General features: G+C 46.6%; 2 protein-coding genes and 1 long non-coding RNA gene across 11 annotated transcripts; 2 read left to right on the top strand and 1 right to left on the bottom strand.

Moving 5' to 3' along the window:
• Positions 1-1,433: 1,433 nt before the first annotated feature.
• LOC120947861 (ras-related C3 botulinum toxin substrate 1) lies at positions 1,434-5,991 on the top strand. Its single transcript, XM_040363644.2, has 4 exons — positions 1,434-1,776; positions 2,165-2,280; positions 2,454-2,686; positions 2,775-5,991. The coding sequence occupies exons 2-4, from the start codon at positions 2,165-2,167 to the stop codon at positions 3,011-3,013; spliced, it is 588 nt and encodes a 195-aa protein (XP_040219578.1). The 5' UTR covers positions 1,434-1,776; the 3' UTR covers positions 3,014-5,991.
• On the bottom strand, positions 4,370-20,671 carry LOC120947860 (basic proline-rich protein). 9 transcript variants are annotated; one of them, XR_005750904.2, is made up of 10 exons: positions 20,432-20,642; positions 15,825-16,054; positions 14,047-15,628; positions 13,846-13,889; positions 12,114-12,288; positions 11,780-11,985; positions 11,537-11,722; positions 11,301-11,456; positions 10,403-10,654; positions 7,918-9,408 (listed from the first exon to the last, which is right to left on the bottom strand). XR_005750904.2 is itself a non-coding variant. In XM_049608002.1 (9 exons), the coding sequence occupies exons 2-9, from the start codon at positions 15,948-15,950 to the stop codon at positions 6,834-6,836; spliced, it is 2,745 nt and encodes a 914-aa protein (XP_049463959.1). In that variant the 5' UTR covers positions 15,951-16,054; positions 20,432-20,671; the 3' UTR covers positions 4,370-6,833. The 9 variants fall into 9 exon arrangements, 8 of the variants coding, with proteins under 8 accessions (XP_049463959.1, XP_049463957.1, XP_049463958.1 ...); XM_049608002.1 differs by lacking the exons at positions 7,918-9,408; positions 10,403-10,654 and adding an exon at positions 4,370-7,106 and having other exon boundaries at positions 13,846-13,886; positions 20,432-20,671; XM_049608000.1 differs by lacking the exons at positions 7,918-9,408; positions 10,403-10,654 and adding an exon at positions 4,370-7,106 and having other exon boundaries at positions 20,432-20,669.
• LOC125906924 (uncharacterized) lies at positions 7,030-7,312 on the top strand. The gene is made up of 2 exons (XR_007452257.1): positions 7,030-7,119; positions 7,265-7,312. It is a non-coding gene; the product is annotated as an uncharacterized LOC125906924 (long non-coding RNA).
• Positions 20,672-22,180: the final 1,509 nt, after the last annotated feature.

Below are 22,180 nucleotides of genomic sequence, written 5' to 3'. Positions count from 1 at the left end.
TCGGGTGTGTTTAATCAGCTTAAGTAGTTAGCTAAATTGCTGACGGTGGGGTTAAATTAAGATTTAACATGCTGGCAGATGTTCTGGTCAAGAGGCTTTATCCATGAATGGACTGTACTTACTGAATGGGAAATGCTTTAAAGTTTAGAGATAAATCTTTAAAGGTTTCTTAAAAAAATCGATTTTGAACAACTGACACGTGGTAAATTATCTAAAAAAAAATACATGAGACGGTTAGTGTAATTCTTGAGAATTTTTCAAAAACCAAAGTGTCACACAAAGTTGCATACAACTCGTACTTCACCATACAACTCACCACAACAGCCCGCAGGCCAAAAGCCAGTACAGGCGGTCCCCGAGATACACGGTTAATGGGGACCGAAAACGGCCGCAAAATACCGAGTATCTCGAATTTCCGCGTAAGTCGAATCTCGTGATTTCCAGCTAAAATTTCACTAATTTTCGTGTAATTTTGCAAGTAGGGGGCGGTTTTAGTCACTTTATGAGTTATTTGATATGATTCTGACTGAATATAACAGTTTTAAACTTTTTGAAATAGTTTTTAACATTCGATCGAAATGGAAATTATTTGGCAATATACAATTGATGTGTCAAATCAGTACAATTTGCTCAAAGAACTGTCAAATTTAGAAAACCGCGTATCTCCGAATCCGCGTATAAGAGGTACCGTGTATCTCGGGGACCGCCTGTATTCGTGAGGTCGCCAACGCTCCAAATCGGTGCGATTTTCCCTCGCTGGTGAGCCTTTTTGTAAGTCGTTGTGAGGGGTTTTGAGGGTTCAAAATGACCGCCTAAAAGCTGGTGTGTGATTGTGTTGGTGGGCAAAATTATATGGCCCAAAAAATAAATACACTTCACTACCTCCCCCCCCCCTCATTTACCCCACGGGATCCTACATTTCATGTGTGTGCCATAGTAGCATCTGCGCTTCGCCGTCTCACTTACTCGTACATGTTCCGCTAACGCAACAGCTGATTCGGTGGTGGCTTTTTATTGTCTGTCTGTTTTTTGTTTAGTTTGTCTGTTTTTTAGCTGTCTTCATTTCCGGGATATCTTGACGTTGAGAGAATCGGTGAAAGCCGGTATTGAACATTTAACGGCGTTTTTATTAATTTCACTTCGAAACGAGCACTCTGGCCAAGAAAAGGACGGATAGAAAAAATGAGCGAGATGGAGCGATATTCGAACATCAAAAAACCTCGTCATGTTGTACGGGCCGGGCGTCCATTAATTTTGACATTTCGTAGAATTGTGATTTTTACAGGGTTCGAACGATGATTGGAGAACCATAACTATTTTAATTATTTTATTGCTCTGCATTTGTATGATTTTAAATCGCAAAAATACTCAAAAAACGACAAAAAGCTTTCATTTTCTCAACATTTTTCACTTTTTTACAGGCTAGAAGCAATTCCTGATCGGATGACATTGCTACATCCAGCAGCGGCGTGCGACGAGCCCTGTATTATGTCCAGCGGAGATTTTGGTGATTTTTTTTTCTTCTGCACTCTCTCCCTCCCCAACAGAAGAAAGATATGCTGTTGTGTTGCGGCCGCAAAAGCAAATGAAAAGTTGAACTGAAACTTCCAAGCGCACAAAGTCGAGCCGTGAGGTGTTTTCCTTGTTTTTCCGTGTTCGAGTGTGTGTGTGGTGGTTCTGTGTTTCGTACGTGTGCGGTGCGCGTTTGTGTTGGAGGTGTTTCGGTTTTTATTTTCTTCGTGTTTCCAGTTTGTTTTTCCTAGGTTTCGCTAAAAGGTAGGCAACGCGGGGGATTGGGGTGATGATGGGGGCAGCGGGACAAATCTGGCTGGCAGCGGCCCAAAATACGCACACACCGAATGGCTGGACAGGCGTTGTCTCTCGGATTGGTGTGTTTGCCCTTCGGGCAGATGCATTTTCATCGGTCTCGACCTTAATGTTGTCGTTTTCCACCGGCATACACACACAGACACACCCGCACAGTCCGGTGCTAATTGGGAAAACCCATTCATGCGTGACAGTTGCTACCGGAAAACCCGTCCTTCCGGTTGTAGTACACCTGTGACCCTGCCCCGGCCATGAGTTTTTGGCGTACGAGAGTTGATCGTGTGTGGATGTTAATTTTGTCCTTTTTTCTGCCTTTCTTTTCCATCACCGCGCCCAGATGTCATCCGGAAGACCTATCAAATGTGTGGTGGTCGGCGACGGCACGGTGGGGAAGACGTGCATGTTGATCAGCTACACGACCGACAGCTTTCCCGGCGAATACGTACCCACGGTGTAAGTGAGGCGATGTGTCATCGTCGCCACAGTGACGTAGTTGCCTCTGGCACACCACAGAGAGATTGAGAGGGAGAGAGAGAGAGAGAGAGGAAGCGATAAGCCAAACGCATTGTGTGCGTGTGTGCCTGTTTGTATGCGCTCTAATTTACTTTCTTTATTCCGGCTTCCAGCTTCGACAACTACTCCGCCCCGATGGTGGTGGACGGTGTGCAAGTGTCGCTAGGGCTGTGGGATACGGCCGGGCAGGAAGACTACGATCGGCTAAGGCCCCTGTCCTACCCACAGACGGACGTGTTCCTCATATGCTACAGTGTGGCCAGCCCGTCGTCGTTCGAAAACGTTACCTCCAAATGGTATCCCGAGATCAAGCACCACTGCCCGGATGCGCCCATCATTTTAGTCGGTAAGTCGACTTCGACAATCGAACGAGAAAACCATGACCTAACCACCTTGGCGCATTGCCTCCTGCTTCTTGTACCTCCCCCGGACAGGAACCAAAATCGATCTGCGCGAGGATCGGGAAACGATAAGCTTGCTTGCGGACCAGGGCCTTTCCGCGCTGAAGCGCGAACAGGGCCAAAAGCTAGCGAACAAGATACGGGCGGTAAAGTATATGGAATGTTCGGCACTAACCCAGCGGGGCCTAAAGCAGGTGTTTGACGAAGCGGTGCGGGCCGTCCTCAGACCGGAGCCTTTGAAACGACGCCAACGAAAATGTGTTGTGATGTAGTGTGTGCTTGTGTGCATGTGTCCGCGTGGTAGCATCGGATGGGGGTGAGTGGAGGAGTGGAGCACTCCATCTCACCACTCAACAAAGAGAAAAAAAAACAGGAAAAGCGAACAAAACATACATTTAGCGAAAACATAATTGTACATAAGTTTAGAAAGGGCCGTGGTGGCAGCGAAGGACGAACAAACACACGAGAAAAAGAGCGGGAAACAGGGAACGGAAAAGCAATTGGAAGCAAATTTCGAGCGGGCAGCATCGAAAGAGAGGGAGTGTGGTAAACACAGCAGGACCGGGGACAACACAAGCATGTTAGAAGGAAGGTAGCGGGCGAGTGAATGTTGAAAATCGTAAAACGGTTAAGGAATCAAACACCAAAATGCAGCAAAAACCGTGAACATCGCGCTGACTCGCTTCCCCACACTGCCCTGGTCCTGGCAGAAACGTCCCGTCGTGGTGTGCGTGTGCCATTTTCAGCGATAAACGGCGGTGTCGCGATAAAGCCGCCGTGTAAAAAAAAAAAAAAACAGAAACGAACGCAATCAAGCAAGAAATCAACGAAAGAGCAAACCTACGAAGAAGGGCGAAGGGCGAAACAGTGAAGACACACGTTATTAAAACAAAAAAACGATCGCGTATGTCCCTGTGTGTGTGGGACAAAACATAGAACAAAACGTAGCAACAAACAAAACACGGCAGAACTCTCTGCGCGATAAGCAATCGCACACAATGAAGCAATGAAGCAAGGAAGCAGGAGCAGGAGCAGGGCGGGAGTGATTTTGGAGTTTGAGTGATAGCGAAGCAACGCAAAGGGGAAGCTTATTCCGGATGCATCAGACGTAAAGTGACGTATTAGTAGCAACGTCCCGCCTCAAACCCCCATTCCCAACTCCGGGAACCAACCAGCCGAAAATACCTCACGTAAAGTATTTCATTTTCCAAAAAAGAAAAACCTAACAGAGAACCGAAGGAGAGGAGAGGGGAGATTGACAAAATCAAAACAATGCCCTGCTGGCACACACACACTGAAATTGCTATTTAGGGAATAGGCAGGACGGCGCGCAAGCATGTAGGTGTAGGTGAGGTGTGTAGTAGGATCGCCTGACCGACATCGATCGATCCGTTGTTGTTGAGCAGTTTTCTTTCTTTTTTACACATTTACACATCCGTTTATCGAGGGAAACGCTTCGTTTTGTTTTTCCTTCGATAGTCCCTTCCTTCGAAGCAGCGCGAACAAACGTATGACAAAAAATATTCCAACCAGGATCCGGAGATCGGGAGATAATTTGCAATATTAAACGTATACACGTGTGCCGTTTGGCTCCTCGTTGCGCAACTAGGAAGCGCTTTTTCCTATGCCCACGGGGATAGAAGGAACTGGCGTGTCGGCAAGATGCAAGATGCGTTTGTGTTCTTTCGCTCTAAAAAAATGCTTAAACCGCCCTTTGCTGCACACATCTTCCCACCGTGGGGTGAGTGAGAGATTGTTCTCTTTTTTATTTACCTATTTCTTGCGTAGCTTCGCGCCACGGAAGCGAATGCCGGTAGAAGAGGAGTAGGAGGGCGGGCATGAGCATCTCATGAGTAAATCTCATTCCACATCCGCGCATCGATGATATGCAATGAATCTATCTATATACATATTTTTTACAAACTACAAAAAGCTACTAATGCTGCCTGAACAAATAGTTGCAAAATGCTTTTGTTTTGTGTCTCTGCGTGCGTGCCGTGTTGCCGTGGCACGCGACGCGTAAAATCCGCCTTTCCGCGTAAAATATGGAACAAAACGGAAAAAGGAGTCAAAAGGATGTGTTGAAGGGAGGGGGTAGAAGCGAGCCAAAGTGTTTTTTTAATTACTATTTTAATCGGTTTAGAGTTTAAGTGCAATGCGGAGTCTGATAATTTGTGGTTTTATCTCTTTGTGCTGGAGTTTTTGCGTTTTTTTTTAATATGAGATCAATCGAGCGATCACCTTTGAGCCAATAATGGAACGGATCGTAGCTTCAGTCACATAAACATGTCTCGATTAGATGAACCCAATTCATAGTTTCTAGTCGAAGCGGGAAGAAGAAGGCTCTGTGTAGGGGAAAACAAACTACAAAAAACTGCCAGAAATTGTGGGCGATTGCGTTTAAACCAGAGGCGTCAATTATTTGCATGAAGTAGTAGATCATACAGCGTGAGAGAAGATAGAGAGCAAATCACCATCATATCCTAGTCCGTTTGCTGACAGTTCGGCCACGCGACCAACACCACGTTCAGCGTGTGCAGGGGCCGGAGATTGTTAAGGGCTGCCATAATGAGTTATCCTTTGAATAAGTTTTTTTTATATATACGATAAACAAAAGATGCACAATCATGACATTTTACATTTGTATTACAATTACCGATAGGCTTAGGCGTTACGGTTTGGTTAATCTCTCCTTCGGAGCAATTCCTACCGGCAGCATTTATTAGGATCCATTTTCTGTTTCCGTTTGCTTGTTTGAAGATCAGGCTTTTCGAAAGAGGAGAGAGAGAGTGCGAGACAAAACGACAGAACTGTGTGTGGGTGTGTGTGTGTGTGTGTGGGGACAGTGAAAGTGTGAGGGCATTAGAGGGGAAGAAGAGAAAGAGGCGCATATTTCGATTATACAATTATTTTTTTGTATTTTGATATTTATTTTGCTTTTTGATTATAGAGAGAGAGATAGAAAAGAGAACAAAAAACCAAGAATTCTAATTAAATGCCAACGCGTCGACATATAGATAAAAGGTCTTAAGAGGAACTTCTTAAGAAGCATAGAACAAACCACACACACACACACACACACATCGCGGCGTGCGTGCGCCGTAGTAAGAGGAGCAAAACAGACAAACAAACAAACAAACAAACAAACAAAACACACACAAGAACAAACAAAAACGTACTAACATCTTGCATCTTGCTATACAGAATAAAACAAAAACTAATCCTCGTGTTCTAGTTTCCGTTTGCAAAAGTCGCTTTCTTTACATTGCAACGTCGTCGTGGCGTCGTTCGTTTGCAGCCAAATGTGTGAAAGAATTCCCAATCTAGGCAGGCATTGGAAAACGGAAAACACTTTTGCACTAATGGGTGGGACTAATTAGAGTGTTGGTTAGTGTTAGGTTAGGTTATCATCCGCATTGTTTTGTTTTGTATCCGCGAGCCGGTTCCGTTTTAAAAAGGACACACGCGTGTCGAGCTTCGGTTTAGGCTTAGTTAAGGCGTTACGCAGCGTTACTCTACACAGCTCGTTGTTGTCGTTGTCTCGATTACTTGTCGCCCTATTTTCAGCTACCGAAAACAGTGGCACAGTAATGTCCGTCCTCCCTTTTGGGGCGATTAACGATTTAGCATCCCTTTTTTCTTTTGCGTTTGCTTATTCTGGTCCGGTTTCTGATTTCAAATTTTCTCACCACCGGGAAAAGATGTTCAGTTGTTGGGTCGAAATCGGTTTCATTTCGCGCGGCTTCGCACTGGCTTTACGGAACGGTCTAAGACTTTAGTGGCGACTTTAATTACTTTTGAACTACAAACATATAAAAGCACTAGCGTAACGGGTTTAGATCGTTTACTACCTTAACTGAAAACGCTCCACTCTAAAAAGATAGTCTACAACCGTGACTATTAATGCAAATGTGGTTCGCTTCGTGTAGCCACAGCGTCGTGTAGGCGTGGAAGATTCGGGTATCAATCGTTTTCTACACCCATCTTTTGAAGGTTTTGTTGTCGATGTTGTCCATACGACGATCCCCACGATGCAACATCACACCGGCACCGGCAAAACATATCCTTGTGCATCGTTTCTCGAGTCCGTTCCTAGTACGTTCGGAACGGTTTCGGGTGTATGGCGCGGCCATCCTTGCGTATGTAGCACGGTGCTTCGGTCGGTTCTAGCTTCTGCACCTTGCGCTCCGGACTCGGCTCATCCGCCACGGACAGCACGATACACTCCGCGGGGATGGAGAGGGAAGCGGTGAGGGAAGCGGTAGCGAGCGGTGGCACCCGCACCGGCTCGTAGTCGATGCTGCGACACAGGTCCGCCCCCGACACGCTGGCCGTCATGCGGCGCATCGACGAGGAACGCTTAAACTGGACACGTGCGGTAAGTTGGGGGGGGAAGGAAACACGATTCCGTTAGTAAGTATACCCGGGGGTTTTGCGAGAGTGGCTAACACACACTCTTATATTGCTAAATGTATGAAATGGATCAAATGTACCCTCTCACGATTAAATTCGTATCATTTTAGGTGACCAAACGACTGTTTATTACACTGCACTTATTACAAAACCAAGCTTCAAGAAATGGCACTAAATGGCGTGGTGTGTATGGTGCGTGATACGAATGAACTACTTACGCAATACGGCTACACTTACTGGCGGGGAAGATCAGCACGGATTCTTGTCGCAATACAGCACATGCACAACAGATGGGAGCGCTCTACATGGAAGCGCCGGAGGCTCTTGCATCGACTGCTGCCCCCGACTGCTGGGTGCCTTTACTGCGCGGTTCCACGATTGGAGTGGATTTGGAGTGGAGAGGGCGAGCGAGGTGTGCGAGCACGGTCAACTCGGAATTAGTTATCAGATCAGAACTAGCAACTCACTACTACACGGCTACGGCTTACTGCTGTTTTACTGCTAGTGGTGTGTGCACTTGAGGATATGGGGAAGGACGACGCACAAACAGAAGGTGTGAGGGACGCTAAATATTTCGGTAAATTTAGAACTTTTTAGGGGAAAAAACGCGCACCCCAAACCAAAAGAAAGAGACCCCCAAAAGACGTTACAACGAGGCATCAAAAAAGGAGTGTTTTGATTAGTAATTGTTTCCGATCGTTACCGTTTATTATACCCAATCGATTTAGCCATTTTGATTCCATTTCCTTTTCCTTTTTTTGGATTTGTTTTCCTCTATGTATCGTGTTATAGTAATATATCGTTTTTTTTCTTCTTCTGTTGTATCATATTCATTCAGGTAAACTTTTATAGAGTTTTAGGTTTGCGTTTAGTAAAACGGTATTTCGTTCTGCTCACACAACGTTCACAACTTCCATTCCCTTTTTTTTGTTGCGTCAATCAATCAATGTTTTAGTAGTCAAGTTAATGTATCTTCTGTGTCTTCTCTTTCTTCTTGTACGCACGTTATTTGCCATCATTATCAAACGCCTTCTAAAGGACACGGAACATCTTCTTACATCTCGCGGATAGATAGCGCAAGGACGACGCCATAGTTGCACCGGATAGTTTTGGCGTTTTTTGTTTTGTTTTGGTCTCCGCACTTACGTATGTTTGAACTGAAATCAACAATAATGTTGCAAATCGTTGCAGGGGATTATACCGCAGTTGGAAGATAATAAGCGTGACAATTTAATAATTATTTGCGTTACTTTTTTCCCCGTATAAGCGCAAAACAGCCTTTGAACGTGTGACTGAACTGACGCAAACGAACGGGCGAATCGAAAAGGGACGCAAAATGGAACCTTTTTCCCCAAAAAATATTTGGGACTTGTGTAGTTATTCGTGTTTCGTGTCCGTTAATTTGTGTAATGTTCCAAAATAAGCTACAAGCATTCCATTTTTAGCTCTCCTTTCGTTTCGTACCGTGCATTTTGCAATGGAAAGCTGCGTTTTTTGTGTGCAAACGTGTGTGTGAAAGGAATTTAAAGTGTTTTAAAAAAAGGATTACATTGTACAAACTTTACACTAATATGCTTTACATATGCGCTGTGCTAATATTATAAGATGAATAATTGTGGATAATATTGTAAAAATAAGCAAACGAAGAACGATCACTTCTTCAGACGCATTTTGCGGTGCTCGAACAACAACGATCACATTGATTGTTCTGATTTATGGTAGTCTTCTTCTGGTTCTATGGTCAACTGTTACTGTTAATACTACTGGGTGTTTTTGTTTGTTTACTGCTGTCCGTATACATTGGGTCTGTTTTTACCATCATGTTCTACTGTGCTTGGCTACTATAATTTCTCCGTTTTACATTTGGAGACATTACGAATGTTTCTTAACTCTTTTGTATGCTTTTTTTGAGGGTTTTTTTGTTTGCTGTGTTACTGCTACGCAATGTGCTAGAAATGTATTGAAACGAATGTGTAAAACGCACTGTGTTACAACAATATAACTTAAATAACACACTTTTACTTTCCCCGCTACCAACTTGCCAATGAACTAGCTAACAAACAACGGAAACAGAATTTGATAACAAAAATCCTGCAAAAGGTTCTTATTTTCATTTTTCAATTTTGCACACTAACTTCCGTGTAAAACGTAACACTTTAAACACGCGTAACACAGACATTAACGATAATTGGATAACAATGAAACCAAACATACAAAACGCGATTCCAATTTAGAAAGGTACAGGAGTGGTTGGCTGTAAAAAAAGAAAAGAAGTAAAGAAAGAAACAAAGAAAACAAAATTAAACTATAAAGTACAAACAACAAAAGGAAATAGAACAAGAAATCCAATCGAAAATAAAGAGAGAAAATATACAAATTTGGGGTAAATTTTAATTTTAGAACGCGAAAACAAACAACCACACAAACAAACATCACATCACACAAACATATAAAGACACGCGCAAACAACATTCTTTTCTTCTTCTAGAACAACGGTTGAGCAGAGCCACCTACAATTCGAAATGAAACGAACAAATCGATGTTGTACGATGGTGCAGAGTACTATGTGTGCAGCAATAGCGATCAAATGCTCTGCCCAAACGACACTCTTTCTCTGCGGGGGTAGAATTCACTACCGGTGGCGTTGGACAGTGGCGGGGCGGCGTGCACATCGAGCTACAGCAAGCAGATCAAGAGCAGTGTGTGTGTGAGTATGTGATTGTGTGTAGATATAAGCCAGTATTATGATATAGCAAAGCTCTCTACTCCAGCTCGGCTTCGGCGGCGTTGCTACTGTAGCTGCATTCTTCCGTTCCATCGAGCTGTGAAATTGATCCAGAAACACATTCACGGTTTGACGACCGCGCATTAGTGGACAGTTTCGTTACATGCGCAAAACAAAACAACTACAGAATGAGTGGCCGGAGCTAGAGAGGGAGAGATACGGAGGAATGCCTGGAATAGGATCCGCTTGATCGTTGACAGATGGCGATGGATGGAGAGGTACTGCGACTAACGACTCCAATCTCACAGGTTAGCGGTAGTAAGTACGGCGTTCGATTGTTAGAGAGGACGCTACGAAGGGATAGGACCGAATGCCATTATTCTACATCATGTCCAATGGTCTCAAGGTGAATGATCATCACAAACGTCGTTACTACTTCACTCGAAAACCACACGCACGCACACACAGAAACCGCAAAACTAAACACGCGTGATCAACACGGAGTTGTAAACAGATAACTTACGGCGAGCAAGAACACTGTTGCTAGACAACACAACAAACACTGGAAGAGCACGAACTAGATCTAGCGGAAGAGAAACGAAGATCGAGGAGCCCGTTTTGGGAGTAGCAAAGCTGGCAGCGTACGCGCGTCACGGCCATGCAGAGTTTGGTGGAAGGCTGGGATGATGAAGGTGCTGCTGCTGCTGCTGCTGCTGCGGTTTGGTCAGACGGTTTCAGGGGAGGTTTAATACTAATAGAATTTGTACAGATACTCCTACAGGACAGAGGGCGGTGGAAGGAGTGGTCGGGTGTGATCGGGCGTGCGATCGCGTGGAGTAGAAAGTAGAAAAGAACGGTTGAAACACATTAACATTAAGAGCAGATTTAAAGAGGAGAAGGAGCTTAATGCTTAATAGCAGCATAAGGACGCAAGATGTGCCAATCGTATTTGCCTAACTACAGAGCTACGTATAGAGTATCAGAATTCCTGAAGATCAGGAGACTAACTAAGGCAAAGGAGTACATAACTAAACGAAAAAATATGCTTTTACGCTACATAACAAGAACAAAACAAACACAAAGGAACATAAGGAACTAGGAACCGGAAGAGTACAAATTACACAACAGTATTTATATGTATATATTTAGCAAAGAATGTCGCATTTGCGGAGCTGAAATCAAACTACCAGGCATTGTGGGCAATAGTTTTATGCGCGGGAGAAGAGAGCGAACACAGGCTCCGGCCACGGACGACCGAAACGACTTTCCCGCGATTTTAATTCGCGACCCAGGAAAGCTGCACCCATACAAACAGACACACACGCACTGATGGAGAGAGTGAAGGCGACGACACTCTCCCATCTTGGGACGCGTGTGCTTTACTCTAGCAAGTTTTCCGCCGACCCAGCGCCTGACTTTACCTGCGAGGAAGGACTGGGCGTGATCGGATGCTCAATGTTCTTCAGATACTCCTTGTCGTCGAAGATCTTCTTATCGCCACCGCCCGGCTTGTGTTTGAGGTTGTCCAGTGAGCCGATCTTACTTTCCGCCTTGATGTCTAGCTTCTGGTGTACGATCTAGGTTTAAGGAAGAAGTAGTGCAGATTACTATTACCACCCTTGTTCGTCTCTATTACTCTCAAAGCCTCAAGCCTTACCTTCACGTCACCACCGCCGGGTTTGTACGTGATGTTATCCTTGGAACCGATTTTCGGTTTTGCCCGCTCCTTAAAGTCCGTCTTGATCGACTCGATGCGCTTGTCCCCGCCGCCCGGTTTGTGGCTGGCATTATCCAGCGACCCGATCTTGGGCTTTGCATTCCACTGCAGCTTTGTGCTGATGATCTGTGGAAGAACAAATATGCCTAAAACCAGGAATGTTTATCCACAACAGTTACGTACCTTCTTGTCGCCACCTTTCGGTATGTACGCATCATTCTTCGCTTCGATTCGTGGGGCCGCCTTGATGTCGATCTTCTTCGTTTCAATCTTCACATTGCCACCGCCCGGCTTGTGGCTGGCATTTTCCAGCGAGCCGATCTTTGACTTCACGACCTTCAGATTCGGAGATGGTGCCCCACCGACCTGTATTTTGTTCATTGGTACTTCTGCACAAACATGAGATTGAGATCGTTTTTGTTAGAATTTTTTGATGGAAAAACCCCTTAACAAAAAGAAGCACACAAAACACACAGCCACAGCACACACTCTGGGACACTCTGCCAACATTGCTTACTTTTGATTAGCGGCTGGTCGGAGGGCGTTTCCGGTGTTTTCGCGTTGGCGCGCTGCTTCGAGGTGCTCCGCGATCGGCTTTCGGACGAAATGTTTTCCGGCCTTCTGGCTAGTCCCGGTATCTTGCTCGGCGACTTCAGTGGTGACGCTGGCGATGCTAGCGCATTGGGACGATCCTTTCAAATGGTGGCGCAAAGATTAGTCGACCCACTCGGCACTCTTGTTTGGGGTGTTTGTTTCCAACGTTCTGCTCGGCCTCGCGCTCTCAGTGCTCTTTCCCAGCCCTCTGCCCTCCCGAACACAGCTGCCACCCGGCCACTGCCTTTTAAAGCTTGATTTGATCGATTGTCGATCGTGTTTCAATTTCGTGCACTTGGAAATAAAACGTTCCCAAGACGACGACGACGACGACGAATGATGACGGTGACGATAAAAAAGCATTAAACAGTTATCCCCCCACACCGGAAGGGTACCCCATGTGCCAGCGCTAGTGCGTATCGGCGTATGTGTGTCCCATTTATGGAACCTACCCCGATCTGTTGCGGCATCACACCCCCCCCCCCCCCCCCCCCCCATTCACGGCAAGATCCGATATCGCACGTTGTATTGTATGGTATGATCGTCGTCACCTCTTCGCCCAAACGGCACGGCAGTTTTGCACCACAAACTTCCTAAACGGTTCAACAAACAACAACAGAACCGGCGCACCAACGCTGCAAACGATCGGTTCGAGCTGGAAGGGGACGAGTTCTTTTACCTCTTGGTGCAAAGACGTGAACATAAGAAAACGCACCCGACTCGGTTCTGATGGACCGGCGGACTGACTATTGGTGCGTAACTATTGGTTGGCTGTGATGGTTATTGGCGATCACAGTACCATATGAGCACAGAACGCCGTTTGGTAAAGGGGGGAATTCTTTAGTTATTTCTGCAACTCTGCAGTGTTTTTTTTTTGGTAATTTTTAACATCATAATCTTCGGGGCACACCCCGTTTGGTCTGGGGGAAACTTGGGGGTTGGAATGATCGAACGGAAAGGTCTATGTCGTGCCTTCGACGACGACGACCTATAAACAGGGTGCTCCAGGCGGGAGATCAACTCCGTGGGGAGTACGGGAAATTAGTTCAAGGCGAAGTTCTTCATCTTGAACGAATGGATGGTGAAATTCAAGAAGTTGTTCAAACTCTACATGATCATGGGTGATCGTTAGTTTTCAAAATGGATGGAACATATATGATCGTGAAGTGATATTTTAAATAAATTGAATGTATGTCCAGAGAAGTTCCTGTATCACGAGGAACTAATACAATGCAATCTCCTGTATGCTAGTTCTGACACACTAATTGCACTTAGCTGGGTCTACGTGACAATTCTTCCCATTCCCATCCCTATTCTAACCCGAGCACAAGTTGCGCATTGTTTGTACAAGAATTCCTTAACAAAGTTAATTTTCCCTTCCGCCGGCATGATAACACCGGAAATGGTGTGGAATCACAATCCACAGGACCGGGAAATTACCTCTGCGATGGAAGGCAAGCAATTGCAAGCCTGATTTCTTCATTCTTTCCGTGGCAACGGGCTTTACTGCGAAAACTTTACTCCAGTGTGTGAAACGTACACACGCTCCAACAAAGTAACCATTGCTTGCTTGACAGCGTTGTTTAGTTTTACCTTACCCATTTGCGTGTCGGGTGTGTTGTTGTTATTGCGCTGTATTTTTGTGCAAAACTTACCTTTTCCTGAGTGTACTCGTCAACGCCGCTATCGTTGTCACCTTCTGGAGCGCGAGTGAGAGCCGTACGATGAAAAGATTAACCAGAAAAAAAACAGTGAGATTAGTGAAACGAACCTTGGACAGCTGTGTTTCGTTCTTTAGAGAAAGAGGATGTTTCTGCAAAAAGAAAATCGATTAAGAATGTTGCGTTCTGGCTTACTGTGATCGGGCGCTAGCGATTTCGGTCCAGTCCGGAGCATGCTGTGCTGCTGTGGAGGTCTGGATCGCGAGTTCCACTCCTGTGATCCCTCTCTACCACCGCCACCACCACCACCACCACCGCCGTTTGGAATCTGGAAGGTAACTTTATCACCCTCGGCACGTCCTCCACCGGGGCTAACGGCCGATGATGGGTTCGGTGCGTTCGGTCGACCTCCAGGTGGAGGTTGCAGTTTGTATTGCTGTTGCTGCTGCTGTTGTTGTTGTTGCTGGCCAGAGTTTGGCTTCGCTCCTGGCCGGTAGCTAAAGTTTTCGTCCGTGTTTGCCGGTGATAGCGACTGCTGGCTGCCAGGGGAAGGTGATTGGGTGGGCGACTGCCCTGGACGGGGCGGTTCTTTGTTGATAAAGTCCTTCAGCGCGTGCAGCGGTGGTCGCCCACCGGAACTGTCCAGCTCGTGGTCGTTCGTTTTACCGTAGCTGCCAGCCACGGACGGTGGTCTGGAGGGGTTGGATTTTTCCCTCTCGCCAATGCCCGGACCCGGTCCGGGCATGGTGAAGTTGCGCGGCGGAGCTCTCGCCGGATTGGGACTGTTGAGGGCGGACGAGTTGTCTGCTGGGAGTCTTCCAATGACCACATCTTCATCATCATCAACCGATGGAGTGGCGGATGATGGTGGAGGACCTCCGCCCATGTTGTCGTTACCTGAGGGCGGTCTGCTTGTCTGAGGGTCACCCATCGGACGGTTGTAGAAGTTGGGTCGCATGCCCTGCGGAGGACCACCAGGTGCTCCACCCTGCATTGGCATGGGGGGACGAGGCGGTCCTACCATTCCCGGCGGCATGCCACCGCCAAGGTTTGAGTTTTGGGGCGAAATTTGAGGTCTCGGTCCACCCATTGGGTTGGGCGGACGGATGGGCGGTGGCTGGCCCATCATGGGTGGTCGCTGCATGCCCTGTGCGGACGGTGGTCGGGGCTGCATTCCAGGCTGCATACCGGGAACTGCACCGGGTGGCATTTGTGGCCGCATAGGCATCGGTACGCCTGGAGGCTGAGGATACATACCGCCCGGGCGCGGTGGCTGTGGTTGTGTCGGTGTTCCCGTCCTTGGCGGACCAACGTTACCGGGTGGTCGCATCATTTGTGGCCCCGGCGGCATGCCAGGATTGGGCCGTGATGGATCCATTGCAAAGGGAGCTTGTTGGTGAGCGATGGGTGGTGGCCGATGGGAAATTGGGGCCGGAAACAGGGCCGGACCAGTGTCACGTTGATGCGGATGTTGCTGCTGCTGTGGCAGCAAAGGACGTACCGGCGGTGTCTTGAGCGGGACAGAAGGGACAAACTTAACCTCGGCACGTGGTTCTGGAGCAAAGCGAGTCGTCGGAGGTTGAGATGGACGGGCCGGAGGCGCAGTAACAACAGAAGAAGGTACGACAGGAGCGAGTGATGGTTGTGGCGCTGGTGATGCCGCTAACACCGTAGGCTGTGGACGCTGAAGCTGTGAGCTAACGGCGGAAGGTGCAAAGAGGTTCGGTCCACCGAGTACTGTCGGTACTGGCTTTGTGCTTTCGGTACCGGAGATACTCTGTGGCGTAAGACATAAGACAAATAGTGGGTGAAAGACGGTTACTTCTGACATTCGTGTGGTCTGCGCTACACATCGTCACGCAGTAGTAGCATTGAAAAAAGTAGATAATGTATTGTACAAAAACTTGTGCAAAACAAAAGCCATGATTCCCCTGCGAATTCCCACGGTAGTAGGTACTGTAACTGTAACTCACGCGTTCGGCACGCACACCCGCACCACCAGCCTGCTTAGACGGCTGCTGCTGCTGATGCTGCAGCGTGCTTAACTCCATCGCCTGCTCAACTCCACCCGACACGAAGCTTACCGTACGCACGTCCATCTTTACCGACGCAGAGCAGAGCGCGTCACTCGCGAGAGTCACTCAAACGGCTCAACGACACGACCACACGAGTCTCAGCGACTCCAATCGGATCGCTTTGCGGACTGAAAGGACACAGAAATTGGGGACCGGCTGTGGTTTTTTTGTGTGTGTGGGTTCGTTTTCTCTATTGTTTTGGAAACATTCCTATTCCTAGTTGCTTTTTACACGCACACGGTACACACACCTATATCGTTCGTTCTGTACAGTGGCCACCAGATACGCGGAGGATACGCATCACGCATTTGCCATCGTCATGCATCCTGATGGGGAGGCCCTGATGTCCGCTGCATTGGACAGATTGGCCCCGGCAAAAGGTTGGAAATGGGGATGGGATGGGATGGCGGTCAGCGTCGGTTTGTCGCTTTGCTGGCGTGTCGTTTGCACGTGTTTGCCGCCCATCGTGGTATCCATCCATTCCAGTTTGTATTGGTAAGGTGTGGTGGCAAGCATTTTCCTAGCTGCTTATGTACAATGCAGATACAAGAGGGCAAAAAGGGCAGGAGGTCCAAATCCGTTGTCCCTATCCAGCTGTCCGGCGACTTGTTTTTACAGCGTACTTGTTGTAAAACGACTTCGACACAAGGAACTATCCCAGATTACTACTACGTTGAGTGTATAACAGTTTTGTGTTATACATTGGCAACTGTTTATACTGCTTTTGAAGTGCCGTTAGGATGTTTTGTTCAATTTGGGATCAATTATATACAAATTAAATGTTAAGCTACGTTTTAAGCACTGTTTACGACTATTTTTATTATACTTTATGTCATTTACACCTATTAAAGTGGCTTTCACTCATATACTAAAGCAATAGAAGAATGTTACAAATAAGAACTAATTATAACATACAAAGGTTAAATAGTTGATCTAATTAATCAAAATACAACTTTACATAGTTTGTGTTGAATTTCATACGAAGTAGCAACAATGTTAGAATAACTGTAATTTCAGTTATTGAGGTACTTCTATAACTGACATACAATTTAAAAGTGAAGCCTAAGAACTGAAAACAATATGCATGTTTAGAATTTCATATGATTTCTCCTACAATATCCATCATTTCTAATCGTTCATTACCTAAATTAAATTATTTATACAAAATGAAAACTAATTTACCATCTCTAGCAAGGCAACCTCCTTCCAGCCTTCGCCAACTACTACCGCGTATGAGCATAAGACATTCTTCCTTGTACGACGGCTCCCGTTAATAATGCCTCTATTTGCAGTAACATAGATTGCGACGCCCCACCTAATACGCTCTTTGGCGCATCGTATCGCACGCTCGCGATCCTAATCGACAAATAATGGAAATATCAATCACCACACACGGGTAAAATATTCAACCACAGTGTGTGTGTGTGACGGTGACCCGCCAACGGCAGATAGTGGTTCCCGGTGTTGAAATATGTATCGATAAGACCGCAGAAACGGGAGGTACCGCAGGAGACAACAAGGTTCTCCAGTCACCGTATTGACATTTGGATCATTAGTTCTTACGACGGTCGTCACGCGTCACGCCACCCGATAGATGCGGCAGAGGAGACCGTAACGTGATACGGTCGTTTTTTTTTGGGAGGTCCTGGGTTGGGCGTTGGGTCCTTTGCATTGCCAACAATTCAAGGCTCTCTGGCACACCCGCAAACATATATATCATCTCATGTTCACCCGCCTCAGAGAGAGAGCAGAGTTGAATCGGGTCGCCTAGTTCGAACATTGGATGATAGAAATAACCAAGAAGGAGGGTCGATTTTGTTAACGGGTTTGTTTGTGTTGCTGTTGCTTATATGGGGTAGCATGCAATCTTTTGCAAAAGCTACAGCTCGTACCCCCAGAAAGTTGGTTCGTTTCTTTTTTTTGTTGCGTCCCCTCCTCGATCATTGTACTCAATTCGCGATATAGAATATGGATGGATTTTCGACCCTGGGGAGGCGGCAGAGATAAGCCCTCCCAAGCCCTTCTTCGAAGGACACAGCTACACATCGCAAGACAAACGTCTGCTTGGGCATGGATGCGGGCTCGTTCCAAGCTCTGCTCTGCAAAGGTTTGCGGTCGGCAGTCCCACGACCACCATCGCCACCAGCAGGCAGCGGGTGTATGTTTGATCAATTGAATATACATAAAATTTATGCAAAGTGGAAGTCATATTTCTATGCGAGATAATAAATGCTCGCCGGCTTTCGATTTCTCGTTCCGAACCACACGGCCTTCACCGGTGTGCGGGACACTTTTTCGTACCCAAATAGTACCCGGTGACACGCCACCCCCACCCGTGCGTGTGTGTGTGTGTGTGTGTGTGTGTGTGTGTGTGTGTGTGTGTGTGTGTGTGTGTGTGTGTGTGTGTGTGTGTGTGTGTGTGTGTGTTTGCCGTACTTGGGCCTGTTCCTGTGACTCCAGAAAAGCCTAAAGTAAATACCTAAAGGCCTAAAGAGGAAGAAGCACACGAAGGTGGTTTTGTTGGTTTTGCAAATGTAATCGCACACAACACACACACACACTGGATAGGAGGAGGGCACACCATCGGCCGAAATTCCCAAACTCGGCCCAAAACACGGTGAGACCCCGAACGTCATGTTATATGGCACCCGTGGGTGTGTGCGGGAGGAGGGCAGGGGGGCAAACAGTTACACGCGGAAAGCGGGTCAGTTCACATGCACATCCTTACGGAGGAGCGGTGATGTGATTGAACATGGAACAGGGAGGGGCTTTTGGGAAAGTGTGTGTGTGGAAGGGAAGTTTACTGCTGGTGGGGTCTCCTGTCTTGGTTTGGTTGGTTTTATTTATTTGTTTTATCATGCTCTTTTCTTTTTTTCTTGTTTTTTTTTTTGCTAATGTCACGCCACTATCCTTCTCTCTTGTGAGGGCTTTTTGGGGAGGGGGGGGGGGGGCTCTGAATTCTGAGGTCTGAAGTTTAATTTCCCGCTCGCCAATTCGAAGGTGAAACTTTGCATTTTTCACAGCTCATAATTAGAGCTTCGCGAGCGCCTGGCCTGTTTACAAATCGCATAGCGTGTCGAGCGGGCGTATCACACCCCTTTGGGTCCCTTGGGTGGTCAAACATGGCCCCCAAAACGGGGAATAAAGTGTTACGGTCGTCTGAAGCTTTTTCGCACATTTTAAATGCTTTTTTTCTTTTTTTAATTTCTGTGAGAGGATTCTTTGAAGTGTACCGCAACCGCATTGATCTACCGATTAGTAGAGTAACGTCAAACTGTAACGCGTCTTATTAGGAAACATACCGAAAATGGTGCTGCTGTACTAACGCTGGATCCTGGATTCTTTACCACTCTCTCTAATCAATGATGATGTGGAATCGACATTTATGGTTAAAGGTTGATTTGTTCTCTTCCTTCTTTCCTGTTCGTAACCACCCCGCAACACTACTGGTAGCACTGTTATACTAGTTACACTTTGCCGGACACGTTCAGCTGCGTCTCAGGTGGTCTCCACTGGCATATGGCACAGTTTCGCTTCCGTCCCACAATGTGTCCCCCGTACGTATGCGGGTGATTGAGGTATGGATTAAAGCACGCACGCAAGAAGGTCACTCGAGTAAATCACGTCAGTCCTCTTCATCAGTTTTCACCATCACAAACACAGCCAACGCTGGCTCTATTCCGGCTCTTCAACCGACTGCTTTTCAAACACACTCACACGACGACCACACACCACTGTCGGAAGCTTTGTCTTGTTTCGCACTTCAATCGCGCAACGTTTCATCACCTACTATTTAACACTACCACTATAGCGTGTACTACTTTTACCACCTACTTTAAAGTATTTGTGAATTGTTTTAGCACCTTCCACGCTACCTCAGAAAGCGCTCAGCGTGGGAAGGGAATGCGGCGGTGACCTATCACTTAATTAAATCGACACACTTCGATGAAGTTTGCGTACGTCAGCGGTGGTTTTTCCTTGCTTGAGGAAGTTTGTCGCGGAATGGCGGGCCCACAAAAATGCCGACACAGGGTGCGTTTAGCGGTCGCTAAATAGTTTGTACTTATGAGTAAGGATAAACCTATGTTGATGCTTTAATGTTTAGGTCACATTACAATGTACTTTTGCTCCATTTTAGGGGAATTTTTTTTTTACAGGGAATTGCAAGTTTTTATACATTTTTACCATTTACCAGGTACAAACTACCCAAGCGTCGTAATAAGTGGGACAATCTCGTTGTGTGTGTTGGTGAAAATGAGCCAAAAGGTACGGGTGTTATGTTACACTAACCCTTCGCACATTCCACTACAGTCCCTTGCGGTCGATTGAGCGGGGATTGTGCTGGGCGTGCGAATTGAAAAGATTCAAAAACAAAACAGCAAAAAGGTTATAAAATTTACTTCTACGGAGTAGCAAAAATCAAAAGACTCAAAAACTGCTTGCTTCGAATCGACCCACTGATTCGGTACTCGTGGGTCAATGTGCCCCGCCAAACAATGCCCTACCTGCCTACCTAGCACTCCCAAGGAGAACGGCGAGAGTGCCTCCGGGAGATTTGTGCTTTCCCGGGAAAGGTCCTCCCGGCGTCACCAAACTTCAAAGACTGAGCTGCCTTCACCGTGGGTCGGTCGGCCCGAGGCGACCGTTAGGACCCGGCCGTGGAATAGGGGCCGGAAGAATAGGAAGCAGTAAACCTACCGTCAAGAAAACCCGCAAGGGCTTGTTTTGTCAAAATGCTAAGGAGACGGTTGCTTCTTCGTGTGGCGTCGGCGCACCAGAGGACGCACCGTTCACCGCGGTTAGGGCCCAAAGCCTTTGGGTGGCGAGTTCTGGTTGAGAGGGGAGGAATCTAAAGAATCAAAAAATCAAAACAAACTCGGTACCGGACCCGAGCGGTTCTGGGTTTTCGGGTATGCTACAGGGCGCGGACTCGCATACGAAAGAAAGTAGGGCTAAGAATGGTTTTCCTGGGGCCACAGGGAGAGATGGAGCTTTGGGGTACGCGATGTTGCCACAGGGTGATCATGAATTAAGTTTACACTGTTAATATGTTGTGCAATGAAAACATGTCCTTTTTTACCAAACCGATTAACAATTCGGCATATTAGAATGGAATGGTTCTGTTTGAAAAGTAAAGTAGGTCAAAAAGGTTCGACGATAATTAGATAATGTTTTAATTATCTTCCCCAAACATACGACGGCAAACTTTAACTTCTTGAGCTATTTAGGAATTAACCCTCATTAAGTTCATGGCTGCCATTCCCCTCGACGTTGCTTTAATGGGCGATAAATCTATACGTTTGGTTCAATTATCTTTTTTGACGTTATGTCCAATTATATAGCACATTGTGATCTTCTTAATTAGGTATCAATTAACGCTTTCTGATGATGGCCGTTTAAGCACCTAGTAGATATTAAGCTAACGTAACGCTGGCAGATTCGATGGTGTGATCAGTAGCGCATGGGCGTGCTAGGTCGCACGTCGTGAGATCAAATCCGATTCCCCAAGAGTTCAACAATGGATGCATGATGGAGTATTTTCTACTTCCTTTCTCTCTCTTTCTCTCTCTCTCTCTCTCTCTCTCTCTCTCCCTTTCTCTCTCTCTGTTTCGATTTAACTTCCTCCTCACCCTCTCTTGCGCTGTATTTCTATCATCTATCATCAAAAACAACTCAATGTTCCAGGCCCATCCTGTTAGAATTCCGGCAGTAGTTCAAAAATACATCGCTATCGCCAAATTCATCAAAACGGTTATTATATACTCCCATTTTGACATTACTAGCTTGTGCTTCGACACGTCCATTAGAAAACTTTACGCTCATCATCACAAACGAAGGCCCCCGAAAGTACCGCGCAAAACTGTGTCAAAAGTGGCGCAAAGGCATCACAGACAGAGTGGTGTGTAATAGCAGCTGCGTCCCTCGGAATTCCACCTGTCGTGACTGGGTGATTATGCCACTCATCGATTATTTCCTGGTAGCAACATAATTGGAAGGCGCATACGTGCACATTGCTTTTTGACGTGAGAGAATCACGGTTAGCCTTTTTTATGTGTTTTGACTCCCTATGGGAACCGGGTGTGTGCGGCTTCATGCGGGACAGATAGGACGATGACTGCTGCGCCTTCGGGTGTCACGCAACCAACATTTACCCGTTCCGGAACGAGGTGGAAGCTTCCATAATTTGCAGCCCACACGTTCGGGGCTTGATGGCGATGGAAGATTTGAATGCCCATCCCGAATTCTGCGTCTTT

Source organism: Anopheles coluzzii, chromosome 2 (assembly GCF_943734685.1).
Source record: "Anopheles coluzzii chromosome 2, AcolN3, whole genome shotgun sequence".
Taxonomy (NCBI): domain Eukaryota; kingdom Metazoa; phylum Arthropoda; class Insecta; order Diptera; family Culicidae; genus Anopheles; species Anopheles coluzzii.
The sequence above is the reverse complement of the archived record's forward strand: the minus strand, read 5'-3'. Positions and strand labels throughout refer to the sequence as shown.

Coding starts and splice junctions, on each gene's coding strand:
- LOC120947861 (XM_040363644.2), top strand. CDS start 2,165: ATGTCATCCGGAAGACCTATCAAATGTGTGGTGGTCGGCGACGGCACG. Junction 2,281..2,453: donor GGCGAATACGTACCCACGGT/GTAAGTGAGGCG, acceptor TCCGGCTTCCAG/CTTCGACAACTACTCCGCCC. Junction 2,687..2,774: donor TGCGCCCATCATTTTAGTCG/GTAAGTCGACTT, acceptor TCCCCCGGACAG/GAACCAAAATCGATCTGCGC.
- LOC120947860 (XM_049608000.1), bottom strand. CDS start 15,950: ATGGACGTGCGTACGGTAAGCTTCGTGTCGGGTGGAGTTGAGCAGGCG. Junction 15,629..15,824: donor CGGGTGTGCGTGCCGAACGC/GTGAGTTACAGT, acceptor CTTACGCCACAG/AGTATCTCCGGTACCGAAAG. Junction 11,457..11,536: donor CCGGCGGTGGTGACGTGAAG/GTAAGGCTTGAG, acceptor CCTTAAACCTAG/ATCGTACACCAGAAGCTAGA.